Source organism: Schistocerca americana, chromosome X (genome assembly GCF_021461395.2).
Source record: "Schistocerca americana isolate TAMUIC-IGC-003095 chromosome X, iqSchAmer2.1, whole genome shotgun sequence".
NCBI lineage: Eukaryota > Metazoa > Arthropoda > Insecta > Orthoptera > Acrididae > Schistocerca > Schistocerca americana.
Genome location: NC_060130.1, coordinates 713,706,987 through 713,725,971, shown reverse-complemented (window position 1 = coordinate 713,725,971; position 18,985 = coordinate 713,706,987). Strand labels below are relative to the sequence as shown.

At 36.6% G+C, this 18,985-nt stretch overlaps 1 protein-coding gene across 1 annotated transcript in view; it reads right to left on the bottom strand.

Annotated features, from left to right (window-relative positions):
* Positions 1 to 357: 357 nt before the first annotated feature.
* Positions 358 to 18,985, bottom strand: part of LOC124555073 (glutamate receptor ionotropic, kainate 2-like) — a 512,372-nt gene continuing 493,744 nt past the window's right edge. Inside the window, exon 18 of the mRNA XM_047128860.1 lies at positions 358 to 748. Within this exon, the coding sequence (XP_046984816.1) occupies positions 569 to 748 (180 nt within the window). The 3' untranslated portion in view covers positions 358 to 568. The remainder of the gene's footprint in view (positions 749 to 18,985) is intronic.

The following is an 18,985-nucleotide window of genomic DNA, read 5'->3' as shown; positions in this document are numbered from 1 at the left end:
TACATATGTAAACATAACGAAGCTATTGTTCAGAGCCTTCCTGTATATAATTTGTGTAAGTCATTTATTCTTCCCTTTCATACATCTTTCACATTTATTCATTTGCTTTTTCTGTATGAAATCTGACAATAGTACCTCTATTGTGTTAGGCCCAAGTTCCATATTTAGGTGAATTATATTTCTTGTAGCTTTGTTTATGACTTGTTTCTCAGTTTGTGCTGATAACCTGCTATTTAGTGTGATACAGTTATCTACACATTTTCTCAGTAAACGTTCCATCCACATTTTAACAACAAATCTGCAGTTAACAATTTATTTTCCTCTATGTAGGGACCATTTTAAAATAATATTCATACAAAAGCTAATAGCTGTGACAACTAATGTAATTGTCACATATTTATTGATTTAATAGTATAACACACTTTCTTTCCTTGTATAACTAACTCACTCTTTATAGTACTTGTAAATAATAGGAATATATCTCAAACCAACAAGAAAAGTATCACTTACTTATACAGAACTTTATTAATTACTGTTAATGACTTTGACAAAGTAATTAAGTTGAATATCATGTCAGAGGTTCCTTTGAGTCAACAAAGTCATATGAATTTGTGTATGGACTCAAAGGAATGAAATTATTTGTATCTTCCCCTTCTGCATCCTGATTGTACTTCCTGACAGGTTTTGTTGTTCCGTGTAACTTAGCAACAAACCGTAGCTCCTCCATTAACAGCATTTTGAAAGATATCTGAAAATGAAAACAAAGTATATAGAAATGATTCTGGCATTACATTATATTTGCTAACTTTCTGAAACACTAGTTAGACATATTACAAGTGACATTTTGTCTCCTTCTTAGAACTGCAATGGAACCAACATGGATTGAAAGAGAAAAATTTGCTACTTCATCAACACAAGAAATTTTTGACTATTTGCTACAAACACTTGACAGAGTAAAATCAACACCTTGGGTATTCTATTACTTATCAAGATCTTTTGATTCAATTAATTGCAAGCTAAAATTCTGTAGGTTGGGAGACACTGAATTCAATTTGATAAAATCTTACTAAATGAACAGGTGCCAAAAGCTAGAAACACAAGAGGGAAGAGTAAGAAATAGTACTCAGATATGGGAATGATCCTAAATGCAATGCCACATGGAAGTGTCCTAGAGCCACTGCTTTTCTTAGTTGTATTAATGAGTTTCCTGATGAAATCAAACAGAAATCCATAGTATTTGTGGATGACACTAACATTTTAAATACAGGGATGGATCTAAAAAAGGCTAGACATGGAGCTGAATGAGTTTTACTTAGAATAGATAACTGGTTTAAATATACTAAATTACAAAAAAATAAATATCACAAGCCTTAACAACAATCAACCAAAACACAATCAGTTGGTGCTGAAAACTAATGGGAACAAAACTGAGCAAGTAACCCATAAAAAATTTCTTAGTTTCCGCCCCAATGGAAAATTAAGATGGACAGAGCACATCAATAGCATAAGAAGTAAATAAAATTGAAGCACTGCAAAATTTAGCCAAATTGTTGGTATTTAAGTATGTAAAATATTTTACTTTGCACACTTTGAATCCATTATGTCATATTGCACAGAGCAATATATGAGCTCCTAAATATTTAAACAATATACACAGAGACCGAAGGTGTCCTTCCTAAGTGTCATTGGGCACATTTTCTCTGGAATTTTGTCAGATATTTGTAATTTTGTTTTTGCTGTGTGTAGATTGAGTCTCTGATGACTCTTAGGAGGGATACCTGGTACATATATCGATACAAAACAAGATGCTGATGAAAACTAAGAACAACTCAACACAGAACAAGCCGTTATGAGAAAAGTGTAACACATATGGTGAGATACCTAAACAATTGTCTTCCAAATAGTATCAGCCAAATAAAAAATATTAATGCCTTTAGCAGACGGTTAGACAAATATTGGAGAAAACCCATTTCATTCGTTAAATGAATTTTCTGATTGTTAGAAGGTGAACTGAAAAGTATGATGTAAGAAAAAAAAAAAAAAAGATAACTGTCAATAAATTTTGATGAACAATATATATGTATGTAAATTTAAACTCAAGGGACTTAGTCATAAGCTGTAAATAATAGCTTAATACACTGTAAAGTATGATCTGTTTATTATGCTGTAATCTGTTCTCTCTCTCTCTCTCTCTAAACTGTGGAGTACACTCTGTAAATGTCATTGTATAATCCAAATGTGGAGGCTTTTATGTAACGATACAACATGTATCAATTGAAATACATCAGATGGCTGATTAAAAACATAAACACGATACCTACAGAAAACACTATTAGAGTAAACTGAGCTTTAGAGTTCCAGCTTCTGGCACTGTGTGCAAAAGTATAAGATGTTATCATTTTGCTTAACTATATATTTATTTTAAAAGGGAACCTCAACATTTGGCGAGGTGGCAAGAACAGTCATCTGAAGCGAGAAAGTGCATATAGAAGTAGAATACATTTTATGAAGACAGAAATTTTAATCATATCATGTTGATTCTCCTTTCATGCAAACACTTCTGATCTGAATATCTTTCACACAATGGAAATGCACCCTCACATGTGAAGCTGTCTGTTGAAATTATATGAATGCAGGTAATTCTGAGTGCATCAAACTAAAGCATCTGGTCACAGCTTCAGTGTTTAAATCGTCACTAAAACTGCGTTATTTATGTAACATCAGTTCTCTTCCCAGTACTCAAAACACCATCAAATTCTGAACAAGTGATTTAGTCAAGGTTTTAATCACATATGAGGGTAACCCCAAAAGTAAGGTCATCTATTTTTTTATAAGTACATAGACTTATTTATTTCTGCAATGGTTTACATCAGTTTACAGCTTGAACATTTAGCTATTTTTCGACATAATCACCATTTCTCTTGATGCATTTTTGTAGACGCTATGGCAATTTTTGTATGCCCATGTCACACCAGCTCACCGCCCTGCTGTTCAGAAAGTTATGAACGTCTTCTTTCACCTCGTCGTCGGAGCTGAATTGCTTTCCGGCCAAATGTTCTTTAAACCTAGGGAACAGGTGATAGTTACTGGGCATCAGGCCAGGACTATAGGGTGGGTGGGTGATTATGTTCCACTGAAACTGTTGCAGGAGAGCAACAGTTTGCTGAGTGATGTGTGGGCAAGCATTGTCATGGAGAATGTGTACACCCTTACACAATATTCCTCTTCTCCAGTTCTGAATTGTCCATTTGAGTTTTTTCAGAGTCTCACAGTACCTGTCAGCATTAATTGTGGTCCCAGCAATTCAGCTGCAATGACGAGGTGAAAGAAGAGGTTCATAACTTTCTACGCAGTACTGTATATCATAAAAAGTCTTTCTGTCAGAGTAATGGTTATCAGGTTGCTTAAGTTGTGTTGAAAAGCAGAAGAAACAAAGAATTAGACATCTCACAACAACCAAAAACAGGTTTCATTGCAGTATTGTAGACAAAATACACTGTCTGAGGAAAAAGTGAAACACCAAAAAGACATGGTTGGATGCCAGTGTAGCTTCATACACGTACTCACCATCGGTAGGAATGTAAATGATTAGAGTTTCTGAACTCTGTGATAGGTGAAACAGCCACCAGAATACATTAGTTTTAGTTCTGTTCATGGTTAGTGCTGTCATGTGACCTGGTCAGTTCTATAATATGCATGTAGTGTCAGAAGTTTAGTGGTCCCTGTGTTGGCTATAGAGATAGCATGTGCTCATGTTAGACAGTGTTATTAGCACTTGACAGAGTTTGAAAGGGGCGTCATTGTGGGTTTCCATTTAGCTGGCTAGTCAGATCATACAGTATACAGATTTATGGGACATTTGGATGTAATAGTGGCCCAGAGTTGGACTGCATGTGAATACAAGGACAGGCATGCTTGTCGTCAAAGTTTCAGTTGACTACATGTGATCACCACAAGGGAGGATTGCTATATTGTGCACTAAACCCATGGTAACCCTTCCACATCTGCACTTTTCACCTGATGAAAAGAAATGGACTCCCTGCAACATTCTGTCTCATCTCATATGATTGCTTAGAAACTAACAGCAGACAAATTGTGAAATTACTGCCCTATGCATAGGCTGCTGTTAACACTACGACTCAGTCTGCTGCATTTGGAATGGTGCTGTGACTGGGAAGCATGGATTGTTGATAAATGGCATCCATTGTGTCCAGTGATGAATCACGGTTCTGCACACCAAGTGAGTTTATGCAGAGGTTAGACCAACCGACTACCATTTGGGTAGATGACAATTCAAATCTGCATCTGACCATCATGACTTAGGTTTCCTTTGACTTTCTTAAATTGCTCCAGGCAAATTATGGGATGGTTACTTTGAAAGAACATGCACATTTTCCTTCCCCAGCCTTGAAACAATATGAGCTTGTCTGTCTCTAATGACATCAATGTCAGTGGGATGTTAAACTCCAATCTTCCTTCCTTCTTATTGTTCTACACTGCACTGGATGGTCATTATAGGTGAATATGGTGGTGATCTGGAGAGAGATAGCATTCTTCCAATATTTTGGAGAGGCACAGCAATTTTAACCTGGCATAATGGTACGAAGAGCCGTCAGGCAGGACTTCAGCTCATGGCTGGTGGTTATTGAGGGAATTCTAATGGCACAACGGTATGTCGTAGATAACCTGTGTTCTCATGTGTTACTTCTCATGTAACAGTATCATGGTACCATTTTTCAATAAAACAATGCTCATCCACACACTTCATGTGTCTCCATTACCAATCTCCATGATTTTAGGGAACTCCCATGACTAGCAAGATCCCCAGGTCTGTCCCTGATAGAACATGTGTGGAAACAGATATGACATACACTTCATCCCAGTCTTAGGATGCAGTATACCTAGGAGCAGTTATGATAGCTGTGGACTAGCAGGTCTGACGAGAGGAAACAACAACCTTATGACACACCCTTCCCAACCAAATCAGTGCATGCATCTGGGACACAGGGGTAACATTATACTCATAAATGTGCTCATACTGTAAAGCTCTCTGCAAATGTGTCTTGATTTTATGACCATTGAAGTAACATCACATAACCTCTCAACCTGTGAATGTATATAGATGAAAATTTCACATCTGAATCCTGCAAATCAGCTTATGCATAACTCTGTGCTACATTTAAAACATGTCATGGCTCCTTTTTGTCAACATATTTTGTCTAACCTTTGCACTCTGTTCAACAAATTTAATGTCAAATTTCCTGTTAAAAATATTAAAACCTTGGTAAAATACTAATCCATAACGTTGAAACTAACAGAAATAATTTTGATGCAGCACGCATATGTAAAATGTAATGCACAGAATGTGTAGAGTGTTATATCAGACATACCAGCAGATACAAATCATATATCAAAATTGGAAGGAAAAACAAGAAATCTGCTTTTGTATGTCACCTAATCAAAAAAAGGCACACTATCAAAAGCACAAGTTATTAACTTACCACTTGGCATAAAATTTAAAAATGCACCCTAAAGGACATTGTCAAAGCAATGGACATCTGTAATTGTGTTTGCTATTTAGTCCAAGTTTTCTGCCCTCTGCTAGCTCCTTCTCTTACCTTTTTGATGCAACAGCTTCTCTTATTCTACCAATATGTATGATGCACTATTACTGAAACAGGGGTCCCTATTGTGTAAGTTTCATAAGTTTATCAGCATAAATTTTACTTATGATGAGTTGGATATGTATTTTTCTTATGACAAGTTCTTAACATACATTATTCATAATTCTATGTATAACTGCTAATTCCTTGCTCCAAGATGCTTGTTGCCTGTTTTTTGTAGTCAGTTGTGTGCACATGGAAATGACTCAAGGGCTGATACTGGTCATGGAGAAATTTTGGTGCCACTGGTTGTTGCAATTCAATAAAAATATTTCTTTCAGTTGGATATATCCTGTGTCCAAAGAACAATGCTGGACAAAATGATATGTGAATTCAAAACATGTTATCACTTTAAAGTGAAAATATCACACACAATACTGTTCCTAATTAAAAACATTACTACACAGATCTTCAATGAGCATAAAATAACCTTTCTGTATGTTCTGACATTCCATACACTTACATAAGGTTACCAGATAATCCAGAAAGCTTGTACCCATTTCACCTGTAGTGTGTACAACATTTTTACATTGGAGCCAAAATATTGTCTGAAATTTTCACTGGGTATGTACCAATAATGGTAAATAATGATCAGTTGCTGATAAAGCAACGTCTAGGGGTACAAAATTATTAACACATGCAATAGCCATCAATGATTGCAGAATGAAACACAAGATAGAGTGGATCATATTTCAAAGTACATTTATCTATCAGCAACTACATGAGTCTCAAGAGATCGTCACAAGTGGAGGAAAGGTATGACTTAGTTTCACTTCAATAGCTGTAGTTGGTAATTTATTTAGTTGAAGAAAAGAGTTTTACATGACAGAAAGTCAGAATTTCAGCAACATTTGCAACTGTATGGCTCAACTATCAGCTTTCTGAACATCCTTCCAACAACAGCAAGGACAACAAAATAAACAAGAAAGAAGAACGAAAATACAACACTACTGATGTTCCTAATTTAAACTAGAGGTATGTGATGCTTTAAATATGATTCCCAATTACCAAATCTTGAATACGCCCGAACTAAAAATTTATCACCATAATGTGCAATCCCTGCATAATAAGATTGATGAAATTAACGTACTATTAACACATGAACTTAATGATATCTCAGCGTTATGCATTTCTGATCACTGTCTTAACCCAGAATTAATCCAGAATACGAAAATAAACAAATTTGTCTTGGCTGCTTACTACTGCAGGAAAAACATCAAGCAGGGTGGGGTAGCAATTTACACACAGGATAATGTAGATTTTATTACACTACCTGACTTAACTAGGGCAAATGTCGAAAAGGATTATGAAATTGCAGCTATAAAAATTACTCAGTTCAACCTGGTTATTGCTACAGTTTACCGACCACCATCCGGGAATTCTGAACTCTTCTTAAACAAAATGGAGTCATTGCTAAATAAAGTAAATAAAATGGATTGTGAATTGATAATCTGTGGTGACTTCAATATTGACTTCTGCACGAATAGTGGAAATAGGGAGAGCATTTTGAACCTTGCAACAAACTAAAATTTAAAGACTGAAGTAAAAGCAGCTACCTGAGTATCAGAAACTTGCCAAACAGCTCTTGATCAGTTTCTAGTCAAGAAGAGTTTACACAACACCTCACTAAAAATTTTCAATGCAGGTTTTAGTGATCATCTTGCTCAAATATTAAGCATAAAAGTACAAGGAAGTATTATTAACAACATGTCTTTCAGAACAGCATATCGAAGTTATAATCAGCATAATGTAAACTACTTCAACAACTTATTACAGATAGAAAAATGGCTAGGAGTGTACAAAATGAATGATATAAATGAAAAATTCAACACTTTCATTGATACATTAACCCATTCCTTTGAACTTGCATTCCCACTGAAAACATTAACCATATGGGGGAACTCTAGAACAAACAGCTGGATCACAAAGGGAATAAGGGTTTCATGCCAGAAGAAAAGAGTACTTCATGAAATATATAACTCAAAAAATTCCTCACCTGCAGAACGCGCATACTATAAAAAATACTCCAAAATATTAAGAAAAGTAATAAAAGCAGCAAAAATAATGCATAATGATGAAATCATTTATAATTCAGCTAATAAATCAAAGGCTATGTGGAGTGTTATAAAAAAAGAATGTGGAGAATACAGACAACCTTGCAAAAATATAACACTATCACATAAAAATAAAAAGGTAACAAACCCCTTAGAAGTAGCCAACACATTTAACAACTTTTTCACAGGTGTTGCTGATAATATGTTACAATCAAACGTAAAGAGCACCCAGGCAAATGAATATAAAATATGTGCATGTAGAGGATTAATGTACATCAGTTCTGTTTCTCAAGATGAAGTAGCTAAAGCAATAAAGGGACTAAAAAATTCCAAATCGGCAGGTATTGATGGTATACCTGCAACAATGTTAAAGAAGAGTGCATCAAACCTAATTGAAGTACTCACACACTTATGCGACTGCTCACCTCAGGCAGGCACTTTCTCTGATGTGCTGAAAACATCAAAAGTTATTCCTGTATATAAAAAAGGGGATAAAGACAATGCAAATAACTACAGACCCATCACAATTTCCTCCTGCATCTGTAAAGTACTGGAAAAAGTTATGTATGACAAACGTATGAAATTTATAAATAAAAACAGCATTCTATGTAATGAACAACATGGATTCAGAAATAAGAGGTCAACGACAACTGCTGTCTATGAGTGCATCAATTCCATCCTAAACCTGATGGACAAAAAACAGGAAACAATAGGAGTCTTTATTGACTTGTCAAAAGCTTTTGACATGGTGGACCATAAAATTCTGCTACCAAAGCTAGAAAGATATGGTATTCGAGGTCTGTCCAAAAAGTGGATCAGTTCCTTCCTGACTAATCGTATGCAGGCAGTGTGCATCAAGCACACAAATATTGAACTAAAAACTGTATCAAATCACATATCTGACTATAAACAAATTAAATGTGGTGTACCCCAAGGATCAGTATTGGGACCCCTTCTGTTTCTTCTGTACATAAATGATCTAAGCTTAAATGTTGATGCACACAAGACAATCATATTTGCAGATGACACCACTATTCTACTAAAAGGAGACGACGATGAACAGTTACAGCAGACAGTAAACACGGTCACGAAACAACTTAGCAGCTGGGCACAGAGTAATCAGCTTGAAATAAACAGTAAGAAAACCATTGCTCTAAAATTCCACAATGTTCCTAACAAGGACATGTTTATCCCATCAGTCTCTATCAATGACGAACCAGTTGGTAACAATACTGAGACCAAATTCTTAGGACTTTGGCTGCAGAGTAAAATCAGATGGAATAAGCATATTGAATATCTCAATGCAGAACTGAGCAAAACATGTTACCTTCTTTGTTCATTAAAATCATGCTGTAGTGAGAAAACAGTATTGAATGCATATCATGTGTACTTTCATTCTCGTCTTAGATATGGTGTCACCTTCTGGGGAAATTCTAAAACAGCTAATAGCACTTTTAAACTACAAAAATGGGCCATTAGAATCTTGTTTGGGTGCAAGCCTAGAGACTCTTGTAAACCCCTGTTTAAGAAATCTGGTATTCCTCCATTACCATGTGTATACATTATGGAAACTCTTTTGTTCTTTAAATTAAATGTAATAGGCAAGGACCGGAGACTGCAAAAAAACTGTGATATACATGAACACTTTACAAAGACAAAACAGAAACTTACATGTGACTCAAATCAGCACAGCATTGTGCCAAAAAGGTACTTTTCACATGAGAGTTAAGCTTTATAACAAACTTCCTGAAAACATAAAAGCTATCACTGAGGTCAATACATTTGGAAAATCTCTAAAGTCATATTTACAGCATCACTGCTTTTACCCCATTGAAGAATATTTAAATATATGAAATGTGTTATATAAATACTTACGTGTAAAGTGTATTATTGTAACCTTAAATATGTATGCCTTGAAATGACTGTCAGCCTGTATATCTATAACTTGGCTTGTCCAATGTCTTATGCATAAGCTGCTATGTAGACAACAGGACCAATAAAAAATACAATACAATACAATACCTACATGCATGAAATTATGCTGTCAGTACATCTGATACATTAAATTCAGGATCACTACCAGACAAAACAAATAGTTTCTTACATTAAACAAGGATTCCATCCATACATTGCCATTATAGCATATCACGCAACACAAAATTACATTCTCAGCTGATTTACTGTTACTCTCATTGTTTAACCCTCGAGCAGGTGCACCTGTGTATAAAGTGCGCCAACAGCAAATGACATTGTCGTGCACAGTTCCATTGTTGTTTCACAATAGCAAGCCCACTACCTATTCCTACATTATTGTTTCACCTAGCACAGTGATAAGTTGTGTTGTAATAGGTTCATGTGAGCTTCAGTAATTTATAATAAACTGTGAGTGTGTCATCGTAGTGTACAATGTACACCATGGGTCATGTAAGTAATTTTTCCTTCACTTTTGTTTCATTCCTTTTTAATCAAATCAAAAGATAACATGTGTCAAGCAGGTATATCACTGTGCAGGGTGAGATCAAAGCTGACAGACAATGAGCTTGATTGGTTACTCAACGAGGATCCAGTGTTCAACTCTGTACCAGAAAACAAAAATGATGATAACTGAAGAAGATGAGGAGTTTATCACATGAAGTGACCACGATTCAGATTCTGATCAAGTCCACAATTCAGATGATGACTGTAAAGAGCCACTCTCCACTGGTAGTATTTTTATTGGGAGGGACAAAACATGTAAATGGAATAAAATATGTCCTAATGTGACTTCGAAAACAAAAAGAACATTGTGAAAATATTCCCTGGACCTATGCATGTTGCCAGAGGGGTCACAAGTGAAACAGAGGTTTTATGGACAATACTTAGCCTGGAAATTCTCCCTGTGATATTATAAGAAGGCTAGTTACTCACACTGAAAACTCAGGAAGAAATTTTACAATGGATAATTGGCACACTAGCTATTCCTTAGCCAACTCCCTTTTGAAAAAGTGACTAATGTTCATCAGCACATTGAGAAAAAACAAACTCAAGAGCCCACAAGAATTTTTACTTGGGGATTGTAGGGCTAGCCACTCCTCTTTATTTGGTTTTCAGAATGATATGACGCTAGTTTCGTATGTGCCGAAACAAAACAAGGCAATTATATTACTTTCAACTATACACGATTTTGGAACCATTGACAAAGTTACAGGTAAACCAAAGATAGTTTTAGATTACAATATAACAAAGGGAGGAGTCGATGGAGTCGATAAACTGGGAGGTGCGTATACCGTTGCACAGGTGACAAGAAGATGGCCAGTGGTTGTATTCAATGCTCTAATGGATATAGCAGGAATCAATGCTCAAATAATTTTTCATACAAATGAGGGAAATCCAAAAAAGAAGAGAAGAATTTTCTTGAAGGATTTATCACTAACTGCTATGAAGCCTCAGCTATTGGAAAGAACTAATATTCCTTCACTTCCTGCCGACACTGCAACTTTCCTCATGCAATACAAAGACCAACATGTTGAAAGAAGTGAGGAGCCTACCACCAAGAAAAAGGGCAGTGTGTGACATGTGGGTGGGCAAGAAACACATCTACTATCATAAGGTGTAGCTCATGGCATAGCTTTGTTTGCAAAGGACATGTAAAAAGCAGTGCATACATGTGAGAAGTGTAAAGCATTTCTTGAAAATGTGCAAGACAATTAACTGTGTAGATGGAAGGAATTTTGTTATAACTGATACTTCTTCAATATATACAGCCTTTGTCCCTTTACATTGCAATGAAAGAGTGTTTTTGTTCAGCATGTGACCAAAAAGTGTTGGAATAGATTGATATGTCAGCTGCAGCAATAAAATTATATGGAAGTTTCTTATTTGTTTAATCAAATAGTAAATTAGCAATGTAATATAAGATTTTTTTGTATTTTTGTTTAAATAATCCTTAGCTCATACATGTTTCCCTTGGTAGTATAATGACAGCTTTTGACTACATGTATACAAAGTGCTCTGCTTGCCCACTCATGATGAAAATCGGTGCACCTACTCGAGGGTTAATAGTGTACATTCCTCTGACATCAGGATCATTAGAGATAGTGTAAAATATTTATTTATTCATTGAAAAAATCTTTCAAGATTGTAGGATACAGAACAAACACAAAACAAAACTGTAACACAACACAACACAGTCCGGATGCCATGAAGGGTACAGGGTGCAGCCAACTGGTTTCTGGCAGCTATCTGAGCTGGTAAAGACTGTCAGTCTTGCTAGCAAGACAAAGGCAGAGATCACCATCTGCAGCATTATCTACAGGACCAATTGCAGAGCTTTGGTACAGAGCCAAGTGGAGGGTCTGAATCAGAGGCTCAGATGGTTCTGCAACCGTGTAGGCTGCAGATTCCCCTTCTTGCGCCATAGGGTGGTGGGGTTTTGGGTTCCGCTAAATAGGCCAGGTGTCAAATACACACAGGAGGCAACTACATGAGTAGCAGGGGCTGTGTGACATGGACTGGGTGATTTTTAGGTTAGAAAGTCTCGGGAAAGATAAAAAACGGCACCAGTCTCAAAGGGTGTAGGGTGAAGAAACGACGAGAATCGAGCAAGCAACAGTTTGTATTGTAGTTGTAAATTGTCATAGCTGTGTTGGAAAAGTACTAGAGCTTCAAGCACTGATAGAAAGCACTGAAGCTGAAATCATTATAGGAACAGAAAGCTGGAGATAAAATCTGCTAAAATGTTTACAGAGGTGCAAACCCTGTTCAGAAAAGATAGATTAAATAAAGTAGGTGGTGGTGTGTTTCTGTCTGTTGGTAGCAGTTTATCTTATAGTGAAGTTGAAATAGATAGTTCCTGCGAATTACTATGGGTAGAGGTTATACTCAACAGCAGTACCAAAATAATAATTGGCTCCTTCTACCAACCCCCCCGACTCAGATGATATAATAGCTGAATGGTTCAAAGAAAACTTGAATCTCATTACAAATAAGTACCGCTACTCATACAGTTATAATCGGTGGAGACTTCAATCTACCCTCAATTTGATGGCGAAAATACATGTTCAAAGCCAGTGATAGACAGGAAACATCTTCCGAAATTGTACTAAATGCTTTCTCTGGGAATTACTTTGAACAATTAGTTCATGAGCCCTCACAAATTGTAAATGGTTGCAAAAACACACTTGACCTCTTAGCCACAAACAATCCTGATCTAATAGATAGCATCATGGCGGATACAGGGATTAATTAACACAAGGTCATTGTAGCGAGGCTCAAAAATAAACGCAAAATATATCTGTTTAAAACAGCAGATAAAAATTCGCTTGATAAAAACAGCAGATAAAAATTCGCTTGATACCTTCCTAAGAGAGAGTCTCCATTCCTTCCAAGCTAATTATATAAGTGTAGACCAGATATGGCTGAAATTCAATGATACAGTATTGACAGCAATAGATAGATTCATACCACATAAGTCAATAAGAGATGGGACTGATCCACCATGGCACACAAAACACATCAGAACACTGCTGCACAAGAAACAAAAAAAGCATGCCAAATTCAGAAGAACGCAAAATCCCCAAAGCTCGAAATTTAGTGCGGATGTCAGTGCTAGATGCTTTTAATAGTTTCCACAATGAAACATTGTCTCAAAATATGGTAGAAAACCCAAAGAGATTCTGGTTGCATGTAAAGTACACCAGTGGCAAAAAACAGTCAATACCATGGCTGAGCGATAGTGATGGAAATGTTATCAATGATGGTGTCACTAAAGTGGCGCTACTAAATACAGTTTTCCATAATTCCTTCACGAAAGAAGACAAAATAAATATTCCAGAATTCAAAACCAGAATAGCTGTTAGCATGAGTGACATAAAAGGAGATATCTTAGTTGTGGCAAAACAACTCAAATCACTTAAGAAAGGCAAGTCTTCCAGTCCAGATGGTATACCAATCAGGTTCCTTTCAGAGTATGTAGACACAATAGCGCCTTTCTTAGCTGTCATATACAACCACTCACTTGATGAAAGGTCTGTTCCTAAAGACTGGAAAGTACACCAATATTCAAGAAAGGAAATAGGAGTAACCCATTGAAATACAGACCCATATCACTGACCTCAATTCGCAGTAGGATTTTGGAGCATATACTGTACTCGAACATTATGAATCAGCTTGAAGAAAATGACTTATCGATACATAACCAACACAGATTCAGAAAATATAGTTCTTGTGCAATGCAGCTAGCTCTTCATTTCCATGAGGTAATAAGTGCTGTTGACAAAGGGATCTCAGATCGATTCCATATTTCCAGATTTCCAGAAGGCTTTTGATACCGTTCCTCACAAGCAACTATTAATCAAATTACGTGCATATGAAGTACTGTCTCAGTTGTGTGACTGGATTCATGATTTCCTCTCAGAGAGGTAACAGTTCATAGTAATAGATGGTAAATCATCGAGAAGAACACAAGTGATATCTGGTGTTCCGCAAGGTAGTGTCAGTGTCATAGGCCCTCTGCTGTTCTTGATTTACATAAATGATGTAGGTGATAATCTGAGCAGCCCCCTTAGATTGTTTGCAGATGAAGCTGTAATTTACTGTCTAGTAAAATCATCAGATAATCAATTACAGTTACAAAATGATCTAGAGAGAATTTCTGTGTGGTGTGAAAAGTGGCAATTTGCACTAAACAAAGAAAAGTTTGAGGTCATCCACATGGGTACTAAAAGAAATCCGATAAATTTTGGGTATACAATAAATCGCACAAATCTAAGAGCTGTCCATTCGGCTAAATAGCTAGGAATTACAATTATGAGCAACTTAAATTGGAAAGACCAGATAGATAATATTGTGGGGAAGGCAAAACAAAGACTGTGCTTTGTTGTCAGAACACTTAAAAGATGTGACAAACCCACTACAGAGACATCCTACATTACACTTGTCCATCCTCTGCTGGAATATTGCAGGCAGTATGCAGTATGGGATCCTTACCAGTTAGGATTGATGGAGGACATCGAAAAAGTGCAAAGAAGGGCATCTTGGCTCTGAGCACTATGGGACTTAACATTTACAGTCATCAGTCAAGGGCATCTTGTTTCGTGTTATGTCACAATAGGGGTGAGAGTGTCACTGATATGATACGAGAGTTGGGGTGGCAGCCACTGAAACAAAGGTAGTTTTCTTTGTGATGAGATCTATTTACGAAATTTCAATCACCAACTTTCTCTTATGAATGCAAAAATATTTAGTTGACACCAACCTACATAGGGAGATATGATCATCATAATAAAATAAGAGAAATCAGAGCTCGAATGGAAAGATTTAGGTGTTCCTTTTTCCCATGCACCGTTTGAGAGTGGAATGGTAGAGAAGTAGTATGAAAATGGTTTGATGACCCTTCTGCCAGGCACTTAAGTGTGAATTGCAGAGTAACCACATAGATGTAGATGTAGATGTAGGTGAAAAATACAATATTATTTCAGCAGATACATAAATTTTAGATATTCACAAAAGAAATTGCACTACTTTCAGTACCTGCACTGTATTGTTTCAAGCCTCTTGTATCTCAAATGTTCTAAAAATTCTGCTACTGAATAGAAGCAATGGTCTAATAAAAAGGTTCCTTAGTGTTTTACAAAAGAGTGTGAATGACAATGTTGAAGACTATTATAAATTTGTATACCACTGCTATTGTGGAAGTTTTGTAGGCTGATATCCTTACTGACTGGACGTGAAGCATTTCCTTTTATCTTATATTATGTTCGTGGATATTAAAATTTTCATTTGCGGCTTTCAAATTCTTTCAGACACACTGACAGTTTTCTAGTATGTATATACGAGGTTTGGAACTTTAATAGTGGCAACTATTTATTTACAGCTCATACAAAATAGGTACTTCTTTCAAAGTTTTATTGACCTTCAGAGTAGTTGCCAGTATTGTGAATAACCCATTGCCAGTGATGTGGAAGTTGCAGGATGCTCTTAGCAGTGCCAGTTGTGTTGACAATTCTAGCAGCACGGTGTATTGCCCGATGAATTTGTAGCAGTTCTGAAGTGAATGCCATAATGTGTTTCCTTCAGTTTATAAATCGAGTTGAACTTACAAGGCCTTAAGTTGGGGTAATGCAGTAGGTGGTACAGCACTTAGGAGCCCCATCAGTCAAACAAATTGGTAACAGCTTGCACTGTACATGCTTGAGCATTGTACTGCAAAATGATGGTCAGGTCCTAAAGAAAGTGTGATCAGTTTTGTCTCTGTGCAGTTCATTTTTGGAACACAACCTATGAGCAGCTTAGAGACAGTGATATTTTCTGCAGGACCTGACCATCCTTTTGCAGGACAATGCTCAAGAACATACAGTTGACTGACGGGGCTGCTAAGTGCTATACCACCTAATGCAGTCCCCTGACTTAAGCCCTCATGAATTCAACTCGATTTCTAAGCTGAAGGAAACACTTCACAAAATTCACTTCAGAACTGCTACAAATTTGTCAGGCAATAGACCACGCCACTTGAACTGTCAACACAACTGGCACTACTAAGAGTATCCTACGACTTCCACATCACTGGCAATGGGTTACACACAATGCTGGTGACTACTTTGCAGGCCAGTAAAACTTTGAAACACGTATCTATTTTGTACAGGCTGTAAATAAATAGTTGCCACTATTAAAGTTCCAGCCCTCATACATGAAAGGGGTAGGACTGACAACTTTTGAAAGAGGGGTTTGCAAGAATTTGTTTGTTGAGCATGTTGCATTGCTCTTACAGTTCTTTTCTGTGTTAGGAAAATCAGTGAACTAGGTGATGAATTACCCCAGAATATAACTGAGCAAAGTAACCAATTTAAATAGTTATAATACTTGCTCTATTAAGAGAGTAATTGTAGCCTACAAAATATTTTATTTACCGTTCTATTTATTTTGTTTTTATGTGTATGCCATCTAAAGTTATTTTGAAGCGAAATGCCTAAAAAATTTGTTTCCAGAGAAGATAAAATTTTGTTGGAGTTTATTGCCACACTGGTGTTGCATGCATCACCTCTTAAACAGAAATTAAAGAAACGTTGTTTTTTTTTCATGTTTATCAGTAGTCTATTCCCCTAAAACCATCTATTTAGCTGTGCTGTAGTTTTATTTAGAGCTGCTTGTAGCTGACTTAGAGTGTTTCCTGTAGTATGGATGCTTGTGTCATCTTCACAAAAAGTATTTGTTTGTGAGTCAGTGTTTAGGTCTACACCATTTATGTACAGGAGAAAGAGGATTGGCCCAAGAATGGATCCCTGAGGGATTTCTTTTTTAGAATTTCTGCATCCAAGAAAGATATCCTAGTATTTTGATTTAGTTCATGTTTCATTAGTATTTTCTATTCCCTGTTTGTCGAGTACAATGTGAATCATTTTAATGCTGTGCTCTAATGCCATATGCATGGAAATTGTCTAATATGTCAAAGACTTTACTTAAATCTAAATGAAATACCAGTGGCACTTTGTGTTTTGTCCATTTTTTGCAGGGTATTATGTATAAAATCATAGATTGCACTAACTCAAGTTCAATATGTAATTAATATCTTACTTCTTCTTCCTCTTGGCTCTACAATCACTGATGTGCCTTGGCCTGCACTAGGACGTCATTCCATTCATCTCTGTTTGCATGTCTTGTATCTCCATCCTATGACTCCAATAACTTTTAAATCTTCTTATATGTCATCCAAGCACTGAAGTCATGGTCTTCATCTGCTTTTTGTCCCACAGAGTTTTGTAGCAGTGCCATTTTTGTTGGGCTCTCATGTTACATATGAAAAACATGGCCAACCCATTTCAGTAGGTTTATTTGAATGAACTTTATGATTTCAAGACCTTTATATAATCTGTAAAGTTCAAAATTATAAGCTCCACCTTCATTAGTCACCCCATAGATTTTGTATATCAACTTTTCTTCAAAACATTTCAGTACTTCTTTACACTTTTGTGTCAGTGTCCAGGTTTCTGAGCCATAAGTTAATACTGGGCTTATTAAAGGTTTATACTGCAGACATTTTTTCCTCCTGGACAGATTTCTTGACTTGAGTTGTGGGGCCAGCTCACAATAGCATTTACTAGTTACATAGATGCACCGCTTTATTTCCACACTGACATCATTCTACGATGTTCCCAGTGTTCCCAGACAGACAGCTTCACTAACAGATTCTGTTTGCTCCTGGTCAATTTCTAGCATTGTATTGCTAACCTCTTCATCTCAGAGTAGCACTTGCAACCTACATCCTCAACTATTTGCTTGACGTATTCCAATCTCTGTCTTTCTCTACAGTTTTTGCCCTCTACAGCTCCCTCTAGTACCATGGAAGTCATTCCCAGATGTCCTATCATCCTGTCCCTTCTCCTTATCAGTGTTTTCCACATATTCCTTTCCTCTCCGATTCTGCGTAGAACCTCCTCATTCCTTACCTTATCAGTCCACGTAATTTTCAACATTCGCCTATAGCACCACATCTCAAATGCTTCAATTCTCTTCCGTTCCAGTTTTCCCACAGTCCATGTTTCACTACCATACAATGCTGTACTCCAGACGTACATCCTCAGAAATTTCTTCCTCAAATTAAGGCCGGTATTTGATATTAGTAGACTTCTCTTGGCCAGAAATGCCTTTTTTGCCATAGCGAGTCTGCTTTTGATGTCCTCCTTACTCCGTCCGTCATTGGTTATTTTACTGCCTAGGTAGCAGAATTCCTTAACTTCATTGACTTCGTGACCATCAATCCTGATGTTAAGTTTCTCGCTGTTCTCATTTCTACTACTTCTCATTACCTTCGTCTTTCTCCAATTTAATCTCAAACCATACTGTGTACCCATTAGACTGTTCATTCCATTCAGCAGATCATTTAATTCTTCTTCACTTTCACTCAGGATAGCAATGTCATCAGCGAATCGTATCATTGATATCCTTTCACCTTGTATTTTAATTCCACTCCTGAACCTTTCTTTTACTTCCATAATTGCTTCCTCGATGTACAGATTGAAGAGTAGGGGTGAAAGGCTACAGCCTTGTCTTACACCCTTCTTAATACGAGCACTTCGTTCTTGATCATCCACTCTTATTATTCCCTCTTGGGTGCTGTACATATTGTATATGACCCATCTCTCCCTATAGCTTACCCCTACTTTTTTCAGAATCTCGAACAGCTTGCACCATTTTATATAGTTGAATGCTTTTTCCAGGTCGACAAATCCTATGAAAGTGTCTTGATTTTTCTTTAGCCTTGCTTCCATTATTAGCCGTAACGTCAGAATTACC